We start from the raw sequence: 25,067 nt of genomic DNA on the forward strand, positions 1-25,067 counted from the left end.
ATAATCAAAAAATTGGTAGAAAGTAGTGTTTTCATCTAAATGTCCCAATATAACTGATATAATCGTGATGTTTTCTTATGATGCGCCTTTTAGCTTAAGACGGTTGTGTTTGTGTTCACTTTTTTATTATTATTATTCTGCGTTTTATCTTCGCTGTTCTCCTCCCTTCAGGGCAAACCTAAAAAGAATGAGAGTCTGTGGGGAATTGCCTGCGGAGTGTTCAGGATGCTCCGGAAGAATTACGGCTGTGTGCGTGTGGATTTCACGCAGCCCTTCTCCCTTAAGGTCAGAGCAGCTCATCTGATCTCAGTTTGGCTGAGTGCATAGCAGATCACTCCCCTAATGTCTGGACCTTTCTTCTCCATTTCTTTAGGAGTACCTGGACACACAGCGTAGTCGCCATCTCCAGGTCTCTCTCACGCTGGAGCAGATCCTTCTCCCCACCATCATCGCTGCACAGTACGGCATTTAGGCTGCCAGCAACCAACATAATCATATGGACTGTTGTTTATTGGTATGTAGAAAGATGTGTATGGCTAATGGGATTATGTTCAGTTATGTTTTTTCTTTGCAGACCTGATCAGGCTGTTTTTAATGGAGAAGATGAGGATCATCTGAATTCTAGAGACCTGTCAGATGAGCCCTGGAGGAGGCAGGTCATCGCTAACCTGGCCAAGCACGTTCTCTTCAGTAAGGGCACTTAAAAGGCCATGATACATGAAGAGTTTCTTAGGCAGTGGGTGATTTTTCAAGCATTGAGGGTGGTGGGTTGAGTAAAATCGCTGTTTATGGGGGGTCAGCTGTTGGCAGTGCTGCTCATTTATCATTTGCCTGGAAAACTTGCTTGTATATCATGGCCTACAGAATCACTGACAAACAAAAAAATCTGAATACATGGGCTCATTGTTCAGATCAAAAAGATACAGAAAGTCTCTTTCTAACATCATAATTGCCAAAGAAAACCAAAGCCTCTCATCAAACAACTAGTGAGTGAATTTTACAAAACCTAACAAAAACATGTCTGGATTTCATATTTTTAACCAAATAGATTTAAGAAAATCATATTTTAGGACTTTTTAGGATTGTTACAGGGTTCGTACGGTCAGGAATTTTAAAAAGGCAATTTCCAGGCCTGGAAAAGTTTTGGAAAAATGAATAAACCCAGAAAGTTTTGGAAAAGTCAAGGAAATTTATTTCACAAATCTCTGTGCAATATATTTTTTAATCGGGTCCTGAATTTCGGTGAGGTATCGTGCATATAGTTTTACTCATTTCTGCAGGTTTCGCATTTAAAATGGGGAAATTCTGCACACATTTATGCAAAATAGCATGTAGCTTAGACGAGTAAATGAATCAACACACGACTGTCAGATTAAATCAGTTATTTGAAAACGGCATGAGTGATTTAGCTCTTTCACTTTCTCAAAATGGCTTCACATCAGCGCATCTTGCCTACACTACAAGAGAGCTGCTGCGATATGAGACTTTCGCTCTGGTTTCAGGACAGCTGATAGAAATGTCACGGTGTTGCATCATCACAAAACTGTATAATTTGCAATCGCATCATCTTTTTAAGTCTTCGGTAAAGCGTTCGGTAGACGCACACTCCAGAGACGGTTTTCTGCGCGCTCATAGTCATATTCAAAACGCACACACGTAAAGCCGCCTCGAAAACACCTCACGAGTAATAAATTGAGTTGTTTTTCCGCTGCGTATTGCGCTTAAGTTGCCAAATACGCACAAAATTATGTCAAATGCCCATCCTGGCGAGTGTCCTCATAAACACAGTTTAATTTCTGTACCTGAATACTACTTGTTAGACCTAAACAGTTGATAATATTGGTTAAATACATTATAATATTCAGTGATGTGATATGCTCTCTGCGTGGAGTAACCTCTGGCACAGTTGTAGCCTGTACTTATTATTAAAACAAATATAAAGCAAATAGGTAGCATTAATAGTCATTAATTTTAGTTAACAAATCCTATGATAAATTTGAACATAGATTTTTCTTTACTTGTCAAATAATGGAACGTTAGGTCATGAATATTGTCTCAAAAGTTATGGAAATGTATTAGTAAAATGCGTACAAACCCTGTTGTGAGCATTGTGGCATGGTTTTTATGAAAATCAATATACATTTCCCCCAGAATTCTAATTATTTCCTTTTGAGTTTTTGTAATTTTCATTATTCTCAATGATTCCTGTTGTATTCTTATTACTGTAATGCAGTAATGAGAATCAATCTGTCAGGACATGCTTTTTTTTTATTAAAATACTGTAAAATGTATAAATAGTTTTTTTTTATTCCATTGCCATTATTAAAATACTGTGCTTAAATATAATACAAATTTTATTTAATAATTATTTCAGTATTGGTAATGACATTTTCTTTCATCGTTTTTATGCTTAATATATTTAGAAAATGTATATTTATTATTAGTGAAATATGCTCCAGACACGTTCTATCTACAGCCGACAGTTTATATAGGTTACTGCTGGTCACAGTCCTTACCATGGTGATGTGTTGCTTTTAGCCAGTCTCTTGAATGCCCTGTTGGTGCTGCTTTTTTGAGGACAGGAGGTCAGAGGATCGGCACTCTGAGGTGGAATTGCACCTTGCTTGTGAATGTTTAATATAGACACTGAACCCGTTTTTCTGCTCCAAAGTCACTCTGTTTTTCTTCATACAGCATATTTCAGATACTCTCAGATGTATTTTTAGCTCACAGACAATGTCATGAAGTTTGTAGATCATGCAGTTATGAATTTAAATAGTGTCCTTTCATTTCCCTTCATCAGAGAATTTAAGGGTGTAGTGTGCACTTTCTGTGGAAATCACGTAAATGAGGACCTTTTTGCAACAGAGCCACAGTGTTTACACTTTTCTGAAAAGTCAACTCCCAAATGGCTGTTTATATTTGTCTCTACATATTAAGACTGTATTTTGACATCAGAAATGACACACTTCACCTTGAGCATCAGCATTTTTGGCATCTCTTGCAGTTTGGCTCAGTTGAACCACTTTCACTTTTGATCAATCTGATCACTGCCTTCTGTGTTTCCCATAGCCGCCAGCAAGTCATCAGCAATCATGTCCTCTCACATCGTGGCCTGTCTCCTCCTGTATCGGCACAGACAGGTAAGCACTGTCCTCACTTCCTATGCAGCATACACCATGTGTCAGCCCTTCTTTCTTCAGTCAGTTTTATTGGTTTTTGATTGGACAGGGTGTACTGCTGTCTAAACTGGTGGAGGATTTCTTCAATATGAAGGAAGAGATCTTGTCACGGGACTTTGACCTGGGTTTTTCTGGGAATTCGGAGGATGTGGTCATGCATGCGCTTAGCCTTCTGGGAAACTGTGTGAACGTCACCAGCACCAACAGAAACACAGAGTTCATCATCGCTCCTAGCAACACTGTACCTGCACTCTTTGAGCTCAATTTCTACAGCAATGGCCTTTTCCACGTCTTCATTGCAGATGCCATTATAGGTAAAAGACCTGAGATGCCACAAGTCATAATTTTACAAAGACTGATGATACAAATAATCAGTGCTGGGTAGATTATTTACAAATTGTAGTCCGTTACGGATTACAAATTACTTGTCGAAAATTGTATTTATTGATGTAATCTATTAGATTACACATTGTGATTACTTATACATTAATTTTGACCTGACTCTCTTCTAAAGATATGTATAGGATACTTTTGTGTTATATTCATATAAGAAAACTATATGTAAAGAATCTGTAAAAATAGAATTAATTTATTTATTCCATTTTTAGCAACATGAAGGACCCAAAACTGGGATTTGTGAAGGAACTGCAAAGGGTTTATGAGTGGATGAAAAGCTAATAATTAATATATCATAAAAATAAAAATCAATATAAAACACTTAGACACTAAGAAAAATCGGTTCATGTGACCATTAACCAACATCAGAAAAAGGCCTTCAGAAATGTCGGCAATTAAACATTTTCATTGGAAAAATGGAGTGAATATAATTTTTCTATCTAGTTGTGCTTAGATGTATAATATATATATATTTTTTTTTTTCTGAATACATAATCCAGATTGCATATAATAGCTGAGGATGTCACAACAGATGCAGCACACTGTTTGTGTGTGTAACTATTTAAGAATTACAAACTGTATGTGTACTGTAACTTTATGTATATGTGTGTGTGCTAGCTTGCAGCGCACTGGCCCTGCTGAGAGAGCAATCTGCAACTTCAGTGAGTGAGCAGAATTCTTCATCTACACTGCTCAGCCAAGAGAGACTGATCCGCAGAGCTGCAGGCCTCTCCCACTTTCTGTCCAATGAGGTGGCAGTAGCAGTGGTATGCCCTCACACCACTTACTCAAGCAGCGGCACCATCTAGTGGCTGACACTAATGTTAAGCAAAAATTTTGGAAAACTGACTCGAAACTTTTGACATTTAACTTTTGAAACTTTTCAACATTAAAAATGACAATTTAGGTGAAATGCGATTAATTCAAAAATCCTTAACGTGTTAAAATAATTTAACACAATGAACACAAAAGGCAATCATATCATTTCAAGCCACTAAACTCTAGGAAAGTTTTCAGTCGAATGATCCAGTAAGTGAATGCATTCAAACAATCAATCAATTCAAACAGCGCTAATGTAAAAAAAACAAACAGGCTGATTACATCAAAGATAGCAGAGAGAATAGAGACTCACATTGAGTTTATTGAATTATTCATTCCAGTCATATTCTGTGATTCATTCTGAGGAGTGCGAAAGCTCATGTAGCGCTGTGTGAAATACAGACTGAACAGGATGTCAAAACATCCTACCGCTGTCTGATACCTAAACAATGTTTTCTCGGCTGGATAAAGCAAACCAGCTTCTTGCTAGGAAAGTTTAGATTGATGAGGATTGCAATCAAGCTATAGATGATTGCGGTTACGTACAGGTGTCGTACAGTAAGCATGCTTAGTATATTGATGCTCAAACAAACCGTGTATGAGTGCTCTAGATGCATAGATCATACATTGTATTTATGCACAGACACATTTCTGTACATTCATGGTGTTTCCACACACATTCAGGATAATGTTTTGATTTGACAAGTGTATGTTGCTGTGTTCAGTCGTTCTGAATGGATCCGTGTACTGTAGTATGTTTAAGCAATCAGCTCAAGGTGGTTGGTTTAGGGTTTTTAGCCATCTCCATGTGGTGCTGTTCGGTATCGCAACTTGACTGGTCTACTGTACTTCAGTCTACTTCTTCTATCACTTGCTTTTTTGATGTCCTTTTGGAGTCTCCAAGTGTCCTTTTTTGAAAAGACATCTACATTTATCTTTAAATAAGCTTGCAGAAAATACAGTTTTATAAGAATCACTTTTTACCTATTGACCGCAGTAGTACAAATAAAATGAATATTGGCACTATAGACTAATATAGACTAGTATATCGTACTGTGTTGCTTTGTGCATAACCACATTTTAATGGGGGTCGCATAAGTTTATTTGTTTTATTTGTTACATTTCTGTGGTTTTTATGGGAATAAAGACTGTTTTGTAACAGAGCCACGGTGTTTTTTGAAAATGTAACCCCGAATGGCTCTTCATATTTGCCTGTACAGGGATTACCCCTACCCATATTTTAGAACAACTTGACTAAGCTGATTTCGAACTGTTCTCTTAAAGTGAAACAGAGATGTGTTATCCACTACTAGAGAGCCTTAGAATATCTTGCATTGTGACATTTTATTTTCTGATTCTTACAACTGTAATGTATTTCTGTTGTATTATAAATTTTTACTTGTATTTATGTATGTACGTATAAATACAAATTTATATATACTGTGTCACAGTGAAGAGAAACAGTAATAATTCAAATGTGCTTAACTGTCCTAAAAATAATGTCACTATGCAAAAATATTAAGGGTCCTAATAGTTAACAAACAACGAAACAACCATAAATAAATATGTGTTCATTTATATTTACTGGTTAATGTTTGAATTTAACAAAGAAATACCCAGGTGAATAATTCAAGTGTATTTATGTTGTCTTTACTCTCTATAGCCTTGTCAGACTTTGTACCAGGTCTTCCATGATGCTGTCACCAGGTTAATCGAGTATGGTGTGCTCATTGTAGCCGAGGTAAGCTGTGCCAACTCTTATTTGTCCTGTTGCTTAAGCTTTTTTAATTTAAAGCTGCAATACTTATTTTAAATAAGTATTTAAAAAATTGCCATCACAGATCAAATAATGTTTGAATGATGCTGTGAGATCGGAATTCGTATTGAAAGTAATTTGCTGGAAAGTCCTCAGCGTTGAGGTGTGAAACTGTTTGCTTTGATGTTTTGCTATTGGCCTATTCTAATGACCTGATTGGGTGTAGGTGGATTTCTGAAAATGATTTCATTATTTCAGTTTCCAATTCATTATTGTCTTTCTGAATCAGAGTGAAAGTATAGATTCAGGCTACCTTTCCTTTATTGGAAAATACACTACACATCAAATAATATTTGTGCCTAATATTAATAATAGTTTTTAGGTCAGTCATTAATTAACAATAATCAATAGTAATTATTATAGAGAAATATTTGACTGAAAAATTGATCTTTGTGTTCTTGTGTTCAGGAGGACCAGGAGGAGTTGAGCCCTTCTGATGAGCCTTGGCCCAAGAAGTTTCCAGGGGCTCTTGCTTGGCGAAGTGATGAAGAAGATGAAGACAGTGACTTTGGAGATGAACAGAGAGACCGTTACCTGAAGGTCTATCTATCTATCTATCTATCTATCTATAAATAGAACAAAAGTTCTATTTAGCCTAAAATGAAACCATTTTTCACATGGAGTATATGAAAGCATGACAATTTCTGAAAGTGGTCTATATTCAAGTTATTAAAAAAAAAAAAAAAAAAAGCCTTGTAGAATGATGATCCAGCAGCCCATTAAAAAGCTGATGCAAAGTTTCCCCACTATGGCAAACCCCCCACATTAAACATCTTAAAAGAAATATTGCCATTACATTTTGTTAAATCCTAACGTGCTTATTTTATTTTATTATTTTATTTTAGGTGAGCCCATCAGCTGAGCCCCAGGAATTTTATACTTTTCTTCAGAGGATTCTCACTCCGGTGCTGGAGGCCTACAGTGGTGCAGCTATCTTTGTACACAGCCTGATATCGCCCATGTCCGAGAGAGAGTACACACAGAAGCTTTTCAAATATCTACTAACTCGCACAGAGAGAGGAGTGGCTGCATATGGTGAGCCACCAGCACTTTCTGTTTCTATTTTTGATTGTTTCTCCATCGCCCACCTTGAAGACAACCCAAAACTCATTAATTCCCCTTGATCACTCTTTCCCTGCTGTCATCTTTACTTTTTTAATTAATGTTATTTTTAAGCATTTTGCCATCACTCATTTTTGCCCTGCATTCATGGTTAGATCATATCAGTGAATGTTTAAGCACTTTAAATTATAATCTTGTATGAAAGGTGTTCTATAAATGAATGTATTGATATTGATGACACTGATTGTTGGTGTTGTTGTTGTTTTTTTAGGAGAGAGTGCCACACACTACCTCGTAAAAAATACAGTGAAAACATTTAAAGAGCTTGGGGTGAGAGAGCCATCCTGTGGCATTTGCTTGCTTAAAGGTCTAATCTATTGATGCATTATTATTAGCCTATAAGTGGGCGGAAATTTCCACTTATTCAAACCTTGTTGCTTCCTCACGTTCAAATGTGACAATGCACGTTTCTTATCCTCCACTTCTTGCATCATCAGTGCAGTCATCAAAGCATCATCAATGATTATCATTGAATAACAAATTAAAATTTCATTCTGTTCATATGACTTCAGAAAAAAAATCTGTATGGACTGCTTTTTCATACTTCCTTTTTAGGCAGTTTTTTTAAGTTATAGAGGTGCAATGTTCTTTAGTTTTCAATATATATATATTTTTTTCTTCCTATAAATAAATTATAAATAAAGCTAAAATAATATATATATATATATATATATGAGAGGAAAATAATAAATTTTAACTGGAATTAAGTTTAAAATCAAGTACTAAAATTACTCAAATGTACTGAATAAAAATAAGGCTCAATATAAATATTAAAAAACAAAAACTGATAAAAATGACAAGCACTTAACAAAATTACTCAAACTAAAATCAAAATAAAAACTGAAAATACAAATAATATATATAAATGCTATAATAGTAAAATACCACTACTAGCATTTAAAACTGAGTTGTTGTTTTTTTAGAACTAGTTAAACAAAAAAGTATAATATTAAGAACAGCCATTTATTGGTTATTAGTCATAATAACATGAAAATAACATTAGTGCGTCTCTTAACCCTCTGATGTTGTTCAGTCATAATGACCACCATTGGAAATGAATGGGAAATTCACAAAAATACAGAGAATTTTTTTGTGTGTACAATCTACAAATCATTCACGATGCAGTAAAAAAAGTACACACAGCAATGAAGGGGTGACACTCTAAAATATCAAGAGTGCAAAAAAGACACACTCATCCCACCCACCACTCCCCCACAGACACATATATGAACTAATGTGCCTAATGTCCTTTTTTCTGTCTAAAGAACTCCCTGTGCGAGTACTGAAATAAGCAGATTTTTTGTGATTCACAGGTTCTCAAAGAGAGGCGAGAGGGTGGTGTGTGCCGTCTGGAGCTGAGCAGCACTTTCTTACCTCAGGCCAACAGAAACAAACTCCTGCAGTACATTCTGGGTTTCAGTCTGCTGTGACACATTAGGACCATCAACACAGCTGCGCGGCTTTCCACACCACTCAAGGGCTTTTTACTGGCTAATCATGACTGTCAAAGGTGCTACTCTAAGGAAAGCTTTACCTGGAAGTGCCTTCACTAAACGCCTCATACTAGACTTAAGTTAGTCTTCCCGTCACTGAAAAACCCTCCACTTATGCACTACTCAATACACAAGTAGTTCTGTCAGCTCTTTCGTTTACTAGAAGCTTCCATTCATACAATACTATGCCAGTTTTGCCAGTGAAAGCCCTTGGTTTTCAGCTAAATTGGGTGTCTTTATAGCTCAGAATGTTTATATGGTGTTCGTTTTTAACTCGGATCAGTACATGAATGTCACTCTTTATGAGGTCGCCTTCAGTTTTAACAAACACACATCACTGGTATGACGGCTGGTGTATAGAAATCTTTAAAAAAGGGCATTTGATTTTCTTTTTACCTTTCACTAGTACTGTCAGAGCATGTAAAGAAATCGACATTACCTTGCAGAGAATAGAAAGACAGAGAATCTTTCGATAACACGTGAACGTCATAATGGAAATAGTGGACTCATTTTGAAAAAAATGCGTCCAAGTAGCTACTGAGAAAAATTTAGTAGTTTAGGTCATGTTTATTCACTTTGTCACATGCCATCATGGGTGCAGTTGGACATCCATGAAGGACAAACAGTAGATGCATGTAATGGTTTTAGCAGGCCTAGAGGATCATGAGGGGGAAACTTTACTGGAAACTGAGCTTGAATGCTTCTGCTTGGCTGACTATTACAAGATATGTTTGTAATATTTGGAGGAGGTTCTCTTGCTGCCAAGCACTTTGATTTCCTCCTCAGTTACTGGTATATTTTATTTTGGAGTTAAGTTCCTTGGCAGTGAGTCTTCTATGCTCAGCATGTGTGCAATATGTCTGTAGTATGTGAATTAAACTCTATTTATGCCATAAATTTGTCTCAAAGCACAATATAACCAGAATGCTGAAAAAGGCACGTTGCCTTCATAACCACTGGAATATTGTGTTTGTTGTTGAATATATCGAGAGCCTGTGGGCAGGCAAAAGTTGAGGATACCCTGTAATGTCCCAAAACTGCCATTTACTTTACCTCATCTTCATTCCGTTTTTATTATCTGCTCTTTAGAAAGCCTTTTCTGCTGATTTATCATTTCCAACTTCATTTGTCATGTGTTTTGTATTATATCGACTATGACCCCTTGTTTTGACAAGTCCTTGAAGAAAACTCTTTTGTGCGTCAGCCTCTAGACGTTGCTATGCAATGGACCTGTTTTTACTGTGCAAGAATGTAGTTGGCAGGCATGCACACTTTGCGTAGGCTACCGAGAGACTTTGATTAAAAAAGATAAAGGCTGTTCCCACGATCGTGGAAAAATCTGAAAGGATCCACTTGTTTTAAGGCTGTGAGCTCCTGGGCTTGGGAAATTGTGGATTTCTTTGCATATCAAATCAGTTACGAGCTGCTGTTTATCTATGTTGTTATTAAATCCTTATCCAACAATCTTGAACTACAGGAAAAGTGAGGGAAATGCATTGGTCCCTGGTAGAGCCCTGGTAGAATATATAAGCTTACTTATGTCACGAGTTACCTGAGCAGCTCAAACTGCTAAGTTGTATATTAGATTTGAAGTGACATTGAAAGTGTTTTAGAGACTGAATCAAAGCTGTGAAGGTTTCAGATACACAAGGCATATTTGAACAGTTTGCACAAAATAGTTGTGTGTGTCAATATGGCCGCAAATATTCAGCTTTAAATTGCAATTAAACGTCTGTTTTGAATGGAATAATAGCTTACTACGTAATAAATACTGTGCAGTATGTACTGCATACTTCCTGTAATTTGAATCAGTTGGGATTCAATTCCACATTTAAAAAATGATTTTATCATGTTGCATGATAAATTGGAAAATTAATTGCGTTTTTAAAATGAATCAAACGATGAATCAAGAAATATAAAAAATCACAGCTGATATTATTTACTATTCATTTGATACTTGTAACGCAAGGTCAAGCACATTGCATCGTGAGATGCAGCGCTTCACGCCGTAAACTCTCTTAATGCATCTTTACACAGCTGAATTAAGGCTGCTCAAAATTCTGTGTAAAGATGTAATGCAGAATGAAAGCCAGACTAAATTATACCTGCTCTGACCCATCTCAGTCCATAGTATAAAAGTGTACAGTTGTACATTCAAGTGTACAGAACATTCATACCATATAATGCAGCAATAGTATGCTATTTGGAATATAGCCAACATTTTGAGGGAGTCAGAATAATAGAGCAAGTGTGTGATTCCTAACTCTTCTCTACATTGTGTGAATGTGTTCAGTCAGCACTGAAGATTGTATATTTGAAATTCACTTCAATATAAACAGCCATATGCATTTCTCTCTCCCAGCAGACAGCAATAAGGCGTTTTTTTTATTCGTTGCCTGTCCATTAGTGCAGTCATGTACTCTCATCCCATGTGAAGTCGATCAATAGATCCCTTTTGTGCTGTGAACAATATAGATTTGAGGTGTTGTTTTAAATCTATCTCAGAAAACAAAGATTAAGGCAGTCACATTTAATGTTCTCACATCAAATAATGTATGTTTTCCTCAACATTTTTAATTAGCCATGTATACAATTTAGTTGGAATCCCACAGTTGTCTTGTGGGATTGGGGAGTTTACTAAATCATACTCTGTTCACTGCAAATGTACAGACAGAAAGGTTTTATGTTTTGTATGCGTGTGTGTGTGTGTATAAATACACATACTTAAATATACATGCATATACATTTATAACATTTTTGTCTGTTTGAGTGATGTCATTTAGTGCAAGGTTTCCCAAACTGGTTTGCAAGATGATGAAAAGCTAATAATTAAATAATGAAAATGGAAAATAAAACATACTAAGCCACACTATTATGTCATAAAACGGCACATTCCAAAACAAGTCATTTTCTGAGCTTATTTTCAATAAAAGCTGTTTTTAAACTAACGAGAAAGTTTTGAGTTTTGAAACTTACAGGATGCTGACCTGTTATATGTCAAAATATCACGGGAAATTTGATTTCTCAGTTCACGACCCCTTTGGGAAAGTTTGGGAATCCCTGTTTTATTACATATTGAAAAAGTAAGGTCATACTTTCTTTTTAACTCATTTTCATGCACTGTTGCAGATACTATGAAATAAATGAATGTTAACAAATAGTGGACTTCATTTATTTTTAAATCTAAGCAAAATTTACTTTTTTTAATACACCAAAGTTCAGACTTGACCATAACTAAATGTTGTGATCACACAATATTATGCAATGTACATGCAGAAGTCTCGAAAACCTGTTAGAAAATTCACATTTTATTGTATATTTTTAGGCTAAAATCCTGAGGTCTCTGAAAAGCCTGCATCATACTGTCTTGTTTAAAAATGAATCTGTAGTAAAGTAAAGCAAACAAACAGTGTTTCACTGATGCGATCTGGAGCTCTTTGCTAATTTTACCCCGTGTTTACACTGGACGCCATTACACTAATCTACCCCTACATTGACCTGTTATATGTCAAAAGATCAAGGGAAATTTGATTACTCAGTTTATTACCCCTTTAAAAAAAAGTTTGGGGAACCCTGTTTTATTACATAATATTGAAAAAGTGAGGTCACAGTTTCTTTATTACTGTGAAGAATTTCCATGCACTGTTGTGACTTGCGAGTTCCTAGAAATCCTCTAAAACCAACAAGGCTGTAAGACCAGATAATATTGGAAAGCCATTTGGGCTCGTTTAAGCCGATTTTTTCCCCAGCAGGGAATATAAACATACAGAGTATGTGAGATAGACACAAACTCTGCCCACAGCGACGGCAACAATTTAAGAAGGGTGCTGAAGAAGAGGACCTCAAAGAGAGCACATCCACACTGAAGAACCAAAGCAGAGGTCTGAGTGTTATTCTGCCCAATAACAAAGCATAACTGCTGGAGTGAGTAAAATGTTTATATACTTTATAATATCACAATGATATCTGAATATCTGACATGGAGTGCCACTTTAAGAGTTGAAGCCTCGTTTGTGTTTGTAAGAAAGTAAGTAAGAAAATACTGTATGATTGATGTTCGATGTTATAAAATCTTTCCATATATTTTGTCAGATTTCTGAAATGTATTCAAGATTTCAGAGTTTAAGTTACAGCACTGCTTAAATACAGCCTGAACTGGCTATTTTCTTTTCTGTGTTGCTTTTCTTACTGTTTAACATGTCTGTATTACAGCTTAAAGACAGAGGTCAAGATGTGTTCAACCAGCTGTCTGAGCTACTGCATCTGAGTTTCGCTGAGCTTTGCAAATAACAAGAATGAAGGGAGTGACAGCTCTGTTTGTCTAAACCAAGGAAGCCTTTTCATTCCATTTCAATCAACCCGTTTCTGGATCTGGAGCAAAAATTGTCCTTGTACCTCCCAAAGTCCTGGAGAAAGAATACATCAAAGGTAAAATCAAGCTCAATTAAAGCTAAAACCCTATAGCAGCAATCACTATATATATATATATATATATATATATGTGTGTGTGTGTGTGTGTGTGTGTGTGTGTGTGTGTGTCTATTGATAAAGCACAACTTTCTCCCACACATTCAGCACTCATGCATCCCATTCCCAGAAGTATATATTTTTTTTAAATAAATGATTTGGAGAAGGCTTAATGAGTTTATTGTGCTTTGGCTACAGTAGGTAGTCCAAGTGTGGATAACAACCAGCGGTGGGATCACCATTTTTAGGGCCCTAAGCAAAGCTATCAGGCATCCAGGGCCTCACACATTTTAACCACTACATTGCACTTCATTTCTGCATGTTGCATCTTACTGTGTGAGATGAAACATTCACTCTTTTCATAGCTTTTGCCTGCTCTGAGACACTTGCTTGGTATTTTTCCTGGGACCTGTACTATGAAGCCAGATTAGCTGGCTAGCCAGGCAAGTTTCAGATTAGTTTGTGCCAATCCTGAGTTTTAGGTACCATGAAAGTGGCTTGGCTTTTAGCAGCGTTCATAGTAACTTGTTCTGGGCCAAGTGATGTTCTGGTGATGTGATTGGCTGTTCGCCACTGATGTCACACATTCTCATGCACACGCTCCACAAACTCAGGATCAAAGCCTGAGTTTACAGAGAAAATTGATGATCTGCATCATGGTACCAACAAAGCCGGATTGGAGTGGTTTGGTTTTTGACAACTCTAAACAGATCCTATAACCCTGGGTTTGTTAAACTACCATCATGGTACAGGCCCCTGCTCGTTTCTCAGCAAAATTAATAAATAAAACACTCCATAAAACAAAAGATAAATATGAAGGCCCTTATTTCAGGGACCTTGCCACAAGTCCATTGTTTTTGAATTTCTAATGCTTTAGCTATATTTACATACTTAAAACAATGATTTGGTATTCCTCTTGTACCACTGTCCACTTTTGTGCAAATAAATAAGCTTCCTGATATATCTCAAGTGGTTCCATTGTTGTCAGCATTAAGTCTGAGAATAATTAAAAAATTATTTTATTTAGCAAGGATGCAATGGATCCAAAGATTACATTGTTATAAAATATTTCTTTTTCAAATGGGTGCCATTCTTTCGAACTCTCTATTCACAAAAGAATCTTGACAAAATATATCACAATTTGCACAAAAGTAAGAGTTGGATCAAAACAATTTTTTACATCTTAAAAAAAAAAAATATATATATATATATATATATATATATATATATATAAAATGACTAAAAAGTGTTCTTGTGCTGTATTTCTTTAAAATATATGCCACTTGGTTTGAAATTTGGATATACTGTATAAGCAACGACGTAAAAATTTCAACTGTGGCTCAAGTGTCAAAATACTTATTGTAGGCCATATGTGTGTGTGTATGTGTCAGGGAAAAAACTGATTCAATTGCAGGTTCAACTCAAAAGTTTATTAAAGTCTCAAAAACACAAAACACGGCTGGGGCAGAAGGCCAGGAGCCTTAATCCAGGGTGGAGGACGTAGACAGGAAGAGGGGGGCAGTCCAAACGAGCATCCAGACGCTCTACTAGACCGAGAGGGTAAGGTGGGGAGAGAATCAGCGCACAGAGTCCTAGTGTCAGTGCTGACGCAACGTCAGAGTGGGGAGAGAACCAGCACACAGAGTCCTAGTGTCAGTGACGCAACGTCAGAGTGGGGAGAGAACCAGTGCACAGAGTCCTAGTGTCAGTGACGCAACGTCAGAGTGGGGAGTTCCCTGTTGAGCACACTGAGAAGGGCAGGAGTACAGAAGCCGTAATACAAGGCTCAGGTAATGCCAGACCTGGAAGCAATTTTTTTTGTCGTGCCATGTGAATTTGAAAATGTTTGTCACCTTACTTTGTGTCAGTGTCCTGATCACCCTGCCTTATTTGATTTTACCCTGTTAAGCCTGACATATAAAAAATAGTCTAAAATATCTATTTAATTTTGAATGGATAATCAAGTAAACCTAAGTTGATTCAGTCCAGTAAGTGTTCATCTTGAAATATTACTAACAATGTGAAAGTTATTCTTAGTGTTTACCTTATAAAAAAAATCATTTTATCAAAAAAATCAGAAAGACAGATATATCATGACCTGAGGGGGGACATTTTTAGAATTATACTACATTCCTTTTACCTGCTGAAAAAGTATCAATCATACGACAGAAAGCATGTTGTAGATTGTGCACAACACGTTTTTCAATTTTGATCGGGACATTTTTAGAATTATACTACATTCCTTTTACCTGCTGAAAAAGTATCAATCATATGACAGAAAGCATGTTGTAGATTGTGCACAACACGTTTTTCAATTTTGATTATGCTGATAATTTAGAGGCCTTAGAAATTTGCATATCAAATATGATAGATTTGGCTTTATTGGGTTAATGTACATTATCCCACTAATTAAGCAGCTACTCAGCAAATAAATACATACATAAATGTACATGAAGTACTGGATTCACTTTACAATAAGATTTTAGTTGTTAACATTATTAAGAAATTAAACCTTATTAAAAAGCGTTACTGAAATAATGAGTTTATTTTATTAAATTGCAGGACTTGGATTGCCTAGGAAAACGGTCAGTTAAGTTTAAGAGTCATTATTATACAAATATATTTGACCACAAAATGCTGTGATCGACCAGTCAGAATCAAGGTTTCCAGTGAGCCATAGTAAGTCAATTTAATAAAGGAGAATCTGAGAACTAAATACTATTATTGTAGAAATTGAAACCATCATTTGAACTGCTTGTTTTGTTCTCAAAGAACACACGTTGCGTACTTCAGCTCATTGGGATTTTTCCCTTTTTGGGTGAGGTCCTCTGTTTATGTTTGCTGGCTTTCCCCTTTAGACTGTCAAGCTGAAATAAAAACCTGTTCACCTGGGGTGTATTCCAGAAAGCACGGTTAACTTACTGTCAGCTAAACCATGAACTTTCGGTTGATTAACCCCAGACCTTGCTTACTCGAGGCATGTGGTTTAAAATTTATTTGGCAGCTTTTAGCAACTTTTGATAAGTGACTCAAACAATAAAAAGGCACAATTTACCATTTAAATTACACAAAAAGAGGAAACCAAAGATGCCTAGCAGTACACACCCCACAGGAATTAAGTTAGCTGCTATTTGCAATTGTTTAATTTAATAGTAATAATAATTGAATACTGTTAATTTTCATTTATGAGACACTTTGTAAGTAGCTTGTACCTGTGATTGTTGAAGAGTTAGTACACTATGAAAAATATGCAGAAAAATGGAAAAGGTGCTAGTTACTTTCCAGGACGTTATCCGTTGTAACCCGAACACACAAAATACAATGCGTAATTAAAAATGCATGTACAAAAACCTGTGGAAAAATAAATCCAGAAAATTACCACAGTAGATTGTGCATTATTTTGTACTTTTCTTAGAGTGCAGCATACTAACTAACTACTAATAAACTGCTTTAAAGTATAAAACTTAAATTGTAATCGTTCAAAAATGTGTACGTTTTCGATAATTCAATGAATTAAAAAAGTTATTTATATTTTAATATTACATTATGCATTTATATTGCTACGAACAAATCTAAATTAACATATATAAAATATATATGTTTTTGCTGAGATTTGACACAATTTTGCATCGTGATTACGTAATGACAAATCATCACAACATCATTTAGCAACTTTTAGCAACAAATCAACCTTCCTTTAGCAACTTACCCTGAAAATTAGTTGGCAACACTGCTTCAGAGAACAAGTTACTATGGTTACTTACATACCCTGAAAGTAACCTCCGATTTTGGAACCGAAAGCTGAGATTATCCGCTCGCTTATCCTCAAACATACCTGGGTATGTCACATAACCTGCTTTTTGGAATACCCCCCTGTTCTTACTGTTCACAAGCTAATGTTTTCATTGTGATATCGACAGATTGTACAGAAGCATGGGGATGATTATATCCTGAAGCACACCCCAGCCATGCACAGGGGCAACAGTCACCGACTGCATCTCAACACAAAGCCCTTAGTCATGAAGCTCAAGGACAAAAACAGTCAAGAATCCATCAAGCAACAATTCTGTGCAAGAGGTTGGTGCAAGCAAAGATTGAGCATCTGTTGTGGTCTACTACCTTCCTGTTTATTCAGACTTTTTTAACACTTTGCAATGCAGTTCTTTATACACAGTGTTGGGAAGGTTACTTTGGATATGTAACAGGTTACAGATTACAAGTTACCCTATTTAAAATGTAATATGTAGTGTAACTATTTCAATTACTTTAATAATGCAACTGATTATATTTAATTACTTTTCAAAATTTCTAACGAATGTTTTCAAATGTTAATCATTTTGAAACTTTTAAAGCAGGCAGGGTTAACATTACAGTAGGACTCGACACTGATTACTGTCAGACTTTTAACTTTTGAATTAAGATTATAATAATTTAATTTTAAAGCACAGCCACCACAAAAGCACCTCTTTTTACTTTGAGAATGTTCTGAGGTTAAATACATATTTAAAATCATAACGAGATATAGTTTAATAGCTATGATGCTGTTTTTGAAATCAAATCTTTGCATAGCTATGGCAGGAAACACTGGCATCTTACAGTTAATCTTAAAAAAAAAACATATACATAAACCCAAATAGGAAATAAAACAGTTATCGTATAAATGTGTCCTATGCTGTGTCCTAATGTCCCCTGAAACATTGCTGTCTCATATTTTAGAGCAGTCAATGCAATTTGGGAAAGAAATCAATTAAATCTGTATGTGGGTGTGTGTGAAAATATTCATATGTAACCCCCTTTGTAATCTTTAACATTTTCATAAGTAACTAATTTAATTACACATTTGTTTTCTTAGTACATTTATTTTGTAATTAAATTAGGTAACTCCGTTATTGGTAACTAGTTACTCCCCAACACTGTTTATACATTACTGGTCAGATGTAGAATAATAATTAAGATTTGTTTTGAAAGAAGTTTCTTATGCTCAGCAAGGCTGTATTTGTTTGTTGAAAAATACAGTAAAAACAGTAATATCGTGAAATATAATTGAAAAATCTTATAATATATATTTTATTTATTAAATGCAATTTATTTCTGTGATGGCAATGCTGAATTGTCAGCAGCCATTATTTTTTTTTTATATTTTTGTATATCTTAATATTTTTGTAGAAACCATGATATAACATTCTAAAGTCTGGGGCAAAATGTAAAAAAGAAAAGAGAAAGTACTTAATACTTTAAGTCAGCAAGGATGCATTAAATTGATCGAAAGTAGCAGTAAAGACATTTATAATGTTACAAAATTTATGAAGGGTCATGTGACACTGAAGACTGGAGTAATGGCTACTGAAAATTCAGTTTTGCAATCACAGCAATAAATTACATTTTTAAAAATTTATTAACAGTTATTTTAATAGAAAAATAGAAAACAGTATTTTAAATTATAATAATAATTTCACTGTTTTTGCTGTATGTTTGATAAAATAAATGCAGCCATGGTAAGCATAAGAGACTTCTTTCAAAAACATTTAATTATTCTATTTTGAATATTTAGGTTTTTTTACTTTTGACTGGTTACGTGTATGCATTAGATATCATGAAATCTTCTACAGCATGTATTAATCTTGGTTAATGTAAATGTTAAAATATAAGGTGCTTATTATACATTTTTTATTTCATATTAGGCCTTATTACACACAAAATTACTATTCCATGTCCACATTATTTTAATGGGCAGTAGGCATGTAATAAGCAGGATAATGTACAATAAGCCTGCCATTATCACAAAATAAACACTACGAGGGTGATCAAGACTCTGACACAGAGGGGTGTTGCCACTTTTAATGTTCAAAATAGAATATGGTGAAATTAACATTAAAGCAGATTAATTGTTAGTGCGTGTTAGTGAAAATGTACACAACCGTACTGTAAGGTGGTGGTAACTATTATTATTTCTTATTTACTTTATTGAAATATTGTACATAACTAGACATCAACTTTACACACTTCTGTTTAGATAGAGAGATGTACATCACAGAGTTAGGATATCCTAAAAAATCTAAATATTGAGAAAATCGCCTTTAAAGTTGTCCAAATGAAGTTCTTAGCCATGCATATTACTAATAAAGAATTACATTTTGATATATTTGCAGTAGGAAATTTACAAAATATCTTCATGGAACATGATCTTTACTTAACGTCCTAATGATTTTTGGCATAAAAGAAAAAATCAATAATTTTGACCCATACAATGTGTATTTTTGGCTATTGCTACAAATATACCCAAGCGATTTAAGACTGGTTTTGTGGTCCAGGGTCACATTTGAACAACAACTTATAAACACATTTATATACTATGTCATCAGTGATTCGCATTGTAGGAAGAACTTTACCACAAACAAAAACGTGTGGGCAGGCTCTGTGATGAAAGTGCTTTTCAAGTGCTTTCTTCATTCACTCATAATGGAGAACTTGACAAACACATATGCATTGGTGAGTCTGCCTGCCTTTTTATGCTTTGTTCATCAGTTATTTATTAACACACAAAGGGGTTGTTGTTTTAAAGACTTAATCTAAGGATGAATCATACTATGGTAGTTCGTGTTGTGATGAAAGCTTTGATTACATCTTTAAATAAGAAAATTATTATTTGCACGTGCATTTTTTACGATCATAAATGGTTTCTATTCTCTCACCCAAAACCAAAGTGTTGGCTGATTTTGAGTCAGAGAGGTTACAGACAACAGGTTATTAAATAACGATCCATGTTTTTGGCCAGTAAACAATCATTTTAGAAGAACTAGTTTTAGTTTGGCTTAGAAAAAACACGTGTTGTCTGGTCAAAACTTTGAGCACAATCTGTGACGTATGCAGTCAAATTCTTTGTTTTTCTTCCCAGTATGAATGTTGGTCTTAGCCAAGGTTGTGAATGTCCTCACTTTCAAACAATTCAAAAAGTCCTTTGAGGTTAAAAGATTCACCAAGTGAAACGTTTTAATTCAGTTCAAGTTCAGTTCACCCAAAAATCAAAACCTGAATGCATTTCTTTCTTCTGTGGAACTCATAACAGGATGGTATTCTTAAGAACTTTGGGGTGTCATCAGAGCTGGACTTTACATTCATTGTCTGGATATAAAATAAAACATTGAGAAATTCTTCAAAATATCTTCTGTTTTGTTCCACAGAATTAATGCCATACAGGTTCTGGAACAGCATAAGTGTGACTAATAAAAGCATTTGAGAGACGATCGAAGTTTCGTCGAAGTGATTTGGCAGTCTTCTTTGGTAACTTCAAATCTAGTTTCTTGTTATTACAGTATGTCCTCTAATTAGCAGAAAGATATTAACACGTGGTGAGTCTTTGATTGTGTGTTATTTTTGATGCCATATTCATCTTTACAGCATAAAGAGATATATAGGAGTGAACCATCATTAGACATCTTTCTCTTGTTACCAGTCATGAGACATGTCCTGACATGCCCCACTACTACAGTACGATGCTAATAATGCTCAACAGAATAGCATTATTGTGTTAACAATCAAACAACGGATGCTCTAAAGTGAAGTATAAGGATAAGATAGAGGAAAGATGAGTAGGATAATGGGAATACTTTATAAAATGATTTGCATCCAGTTCACACAGTGCAGCCTTTTAGTCATGTGTTGCACAATATGATCAATAGGAAATAAGAAAACGTTGGGGAGATGTGACTGTTGAAGATCTGTGTGAAGTTCGGTCGTATGTGTGCCTGCTTGTCTGTAATTGGGGTGTTTTTATTTGAGGCTGATGCAACACACCATGCATAGAAAAAAAACAAGCATTTAGTGTAACTGCAGTGGTAGTGGAAGCTTTCTCTCTCTCTCTTCTTTAACCTCAAACTAACAGATTATATAATTACAATAAATTAGGGGTTCAAGCATGTAGCGCTGAAACCCTACTGTAACTGTTAAGATTTTCAAAGATCAGCATTCTGACTTAAAAGTGATCAGGCAGACAAAACTGTAAGACGTAGAGACCTGAATCGTTGAGGGATGGTTACTACAATGTCACCAAGGCTGGCCCTGATCGGCCCGACGATAGTGCTACATAGTGCAAAATCGCTCATAACTCTTAAAGTGCTTGTCACAGACTCGTGTGTCTTATATCATTGGAATCCTTGGGTCAGGACGAACAAAATACATGTGATGGAATCAATTGTCACCCTATTTTAGATTGTTTGTTTGAAAAACCTACTTTTGCGAACTAGTCCTAGGTTTTTCTCCCAATCAGAACCAAACCAGTGTAGAAAAATTATCTGGAGAGTGAATATCAATAATTATTAAAAAATAAAAAAAATTAAAATCGAGTTTTCGACTCACTGAAACATTCATAAGAGGTGGGGTCACTTTTCCTAAAACTGCTATAACTTTTCAATGGAATGAAATATTTACACCAAACTCGATACTAGAGATGCACCAATTGCAATTTTCTTGGCCGATTCCGATTTTTTTTGTAAGTGTGACTTGCTAATACAGATTTTTGCAGATTCCGATTTTCTCTCTAAGAACTATATTTGACTAAATCTAAGCAAATTTTTACTTGTACTTGTAGTCATTTAGCAGACGCTTTTATCCAAAGCGACTTGCAAATAAGAAAAAGTCATTAAAACTAAAAGCTAAAACTCTATAAATACTATATATATATATATATATATATATATATATATATATATATACACATTTAAGAAAATAAAAGAAATTAAATAAAAGTGACAAATGCATACAACAACACTTCAAAACTAAACATAAAATTAAGCTAAAAACAATTCAAAATATTAAAAGAACAAAAGGTATGAGTATAATAATGATTCTAACATAACACATTTACACACAAAAAAATTAATTATTAAACATTGCAATTCCCCCAATCTGGACTAAGTTATAGATGTTCTCTCAATTAAACAACTGTCAAAATAAAGTGCTCTGTGACTGGAAAGAGGTAGAAATATTTAACATAAAATGAGTTGCTGTATGTAACAAAACAGATGTCATTTCCCACTGTTTATAAATGGTCATTTTTCGCCCTAACCTTATTAAATATGTCATCTTTCACATCAAATTCTTACATTGTTTCAATTAATTCAGTTAGAATAATAAGAATGAACTGAAATCAGTATCGACAAACTCCATCTTTTCACGGCAGAGGAAACGAAAGCTGCATCTGAAGTGGCATTAAATGTATTTGCACAGACTGTTTGATGAAGCTGAGGTACTGTTATTACTATGGCAAGTACAAGTAACGCTATTAATGCTCAGCACATTAGCATTAATGTGCTAACAATCTAATAATGGGTTCTCTAAAGTGAAGTATAAATAAAATAAAATAAGTAGTGAATTTAAGTACTTTAAGCCCTGCCCTGGATGTTAAATTATGCACCATTTACTGTTATTACTACAACAAGTACATGTAACATCTAACGAGGATGTGACTGCTTAGATTTCTGCAAATCCTGAAATACATTGCTCAGAGTACATTTTGCTGCACTTTCAGATGACTCTTCCACAAGAGGTGCTATCAATGATATAATTTTTTTGTTTCATAAAAATGATTGCAAAATTATAAAAAAAAAAAAAAAAAGTGTAAAAGTATTTTGAGGTCAAAACATAGTATTGTGCAAAGAACCGTGTAAAAATAAACCATTATTTATTGATAATATGCCCCTGTAATCATAATTTTTGTTGGAAGGAACAAAACATGGTGAAATATGTGTTATTTGTGCAGTTTTGCAGAAATGTAGTCTGTGTTGCGTATTTCCAATGAGCCTGAGTTTGTAAAATAAAATTATCAAATCTTTTGTAACATTATAAATGTTTGTTTTTCTTTTTGAGCAATTCAATTTTTTGCTGAAGAAAAGTATTAATTTCTTTCCTCAAAAACAACAACACTACAAGTATCAAGGAGATTTTGCGTACACACACACACACACACACACACACACACACACATATATATATATATATATATATATATATATTAATGTCTATTATAATATCACAATGATTCTAGTGGTATGTATGTATAAAGTGTGTTGTATATCTGTTTACAGATGCTGATTATTTGCCTGCAATGCTGTAATGCACTACAAAATGGTAATTTCATTTTACATTTTTTAAATATATTGGCCTATGAAATGGTCATAAATAACACTAAGTTATTTGGCCATTTTGATCAGTTTATATATATATATATATATATATATATATAATTATAATTATATATAAATTATATATATATATATAATAAAATAAAAACCCAAGACAATTTGTGTTTCACTGCAGCTTACATTCTCAGAAAAAGATCAAAACAAAACAAAAAATGGGGCACTGGCGCAGTATCCTTTCAAAGGGTACTAATATGTACTTTCAAATGACTAATGTGTATCTATCATTTAGGGGTAAATAAGGTATAAAGATGACGCTTTTGTACTTGACCATTTTATACCTTGTAGGCAGGAAGGTAAGAGGTTTTAGTAGTGTGTGCTAAGACTTTTGCACCATTTGTGCAACAGATATGAATATTTCCTTCATCATGTGGCTATTGTGTGGTGTTTTTTCACCTGGAGAATGATAAAGCTGGGGCCAGAACACACTAAAACCTTATAGCAATGTGCTAAAAATCACTCTGGCTACCTTAGACACCTTGTATCTGCGTGTTCCCCACTCACGCAGTACCCTAGCATTGTAGCAGTGAGTTTTGCAACTCACATTTTCTGTGACTGACATAGCCAACTTTAATAAATTAGCTGTTTATTTTTCCACTTGAAAGCCATCTCTGCATTACAATTGTGGTTCATATTCTTTACTGTTTAATTTCATTAGCTAACTCTCTAATTCTGTTTTGTTTTTGTAGGAAAGTGCAACTTTACAGTGGCAATGGTGCATACTGCTGGAAAAGTCACTTGCTTCAAGATGATGGATGGACATGTCCCAGTTTGCATGTCTGGTGGTCAAACATCCCAATCATGTGACATTGTGTACAGAGACGGGATGACGTGTATAAAGTGGCCAGCAGACATCGAACTCACATGTTTGAAGGATTCTGATGAAATGCATAAGCTGAATATTGGTAATAAGTATCAAAACCTTTTTGAGCACTGGAAATACAAATCTTTGATTTTTGATTTATATATCAAAATATCTGTTTCTCTTACAGAAGAAAACAAGTGTGCCCGTGACCAAGAATGTGAGTCAAAAGCAGTCATTTTTTATTTAGTTATAGTGTACTTCATCATGAAGTAGGTATTTATTGAATGTTTATTATTTTTTAAGCTTCCAGTTGCAATGGAGAGTACAAATCTGGCAAGTTTATTTAATCAAAGTTTTCTAAGCTCATGTTTTTTATTTTTATATGAAAACAAATTCATGACTGCACCCTTTTTTCCCCAGAGCCTGGCAATTCTGCATCAACCCTGTCATTGAGTAAGAATGCAAAACAATTAGCTGCAACATGTATGCATCCATCATAAAATAATTCCACATGTTCATGTATGTAAACTATTGATCCTTTTGTTTTTTGCAGGCATTCTTCTAATTACCACTGTTATTACCGTTGTCCACTGGGTGGCACTATGACACTACTAATAGTGTATAGTTCTAAGACACATTGCTCATACTTTAAAAAAATTCATAATATTGTGTTGGAATAAATAATTTATAATAAACACTGCAATACTTATTAAAGATAAGAATTTCCATTTTCACTTCATATATAAGTAAGTGAGTACATGTGTGTGTGTG

At 34.7% G+C, this 25,067-nt stretch overlaps 1 protein-coding gene across 4 annotated transcripts in view; it reads left to right on the forward strand.

Annotated features, from left to right (window-relative positions):
* Window positions 1–11,382, forward strand: part of LOC107581571 (glycerol-3-phosphate acyltransferase 1, mitochondrial-like) — a 35,796-nt gene extending 24,414 nt beyond the window's left edge. For 3 of the 4 annotated variants that reach the window (XM_016267179.1, XM_016267177.1, XM_016267180.1), the window contains 11 exons: window positions 172–285; window positions 374–459; window positions 575–690; window positions 3,073–3,143; window positions 3,232–3,496; window positions 4,197–4,345; window positions 6,061–6,138; window positions 6,622–6,753; window positions 7,059–7,248; window positions 7,547–7,605; window positions 8,649–11,382. In XM_016267179.1, coding sequence (XP_016122665.1) covers window positions 172–285; window positions 374–459; window positions 575–690; window positions 3,073–3,143; window positions 3,232–3,496; window positions 4,197–4,345; window positions 6,061–6,138; window positions 6,622–6,753; window positions 7,059–7,248; window positions 7,547–7,605; window positions 8,649–8,765 — 1,377 coding nt within the window. In that variant the 3' untranslated portion in view covers window positions 8,766–11,382. The remainder of the gene's footprint in view (window positions 1–171; window positions 286–373; window positions 460–574; window positions 691–3,072; window positions 3,144–3,231; window positions 3,497–4,196; window positions 4,346–6,060; window positions 6,139–6,621; window positions 6,754–7,058; window positions 7,249–7,546; window positions 7,606–8,648) is intronic. The other variant, XM_016267181.1, reaches the window with a different exon arrangement.
* Window positions 11,383–25,067: the final 13,685 nt, after the last annotated feature.

This window comes from Sinocyclocheilus grahami, unplaced genomic scaffold, assembly GCF_001515645.1.
Source record: "Sinocyclocheilus grahami isolate Dianchi unplaced genomic scaffold, SAMN03320097.WGS_v1.1 scaffold36.1, whole genome shotgun sequence".
NCBI classification, from domain to species: domain Eukaryota; kingdom Metazoa; phylum Chordata; class Actinopteri; order Cypriniformes; family Cyprinidae; genus Sinocyclocheilus; species Sinocyclocheilus grahami.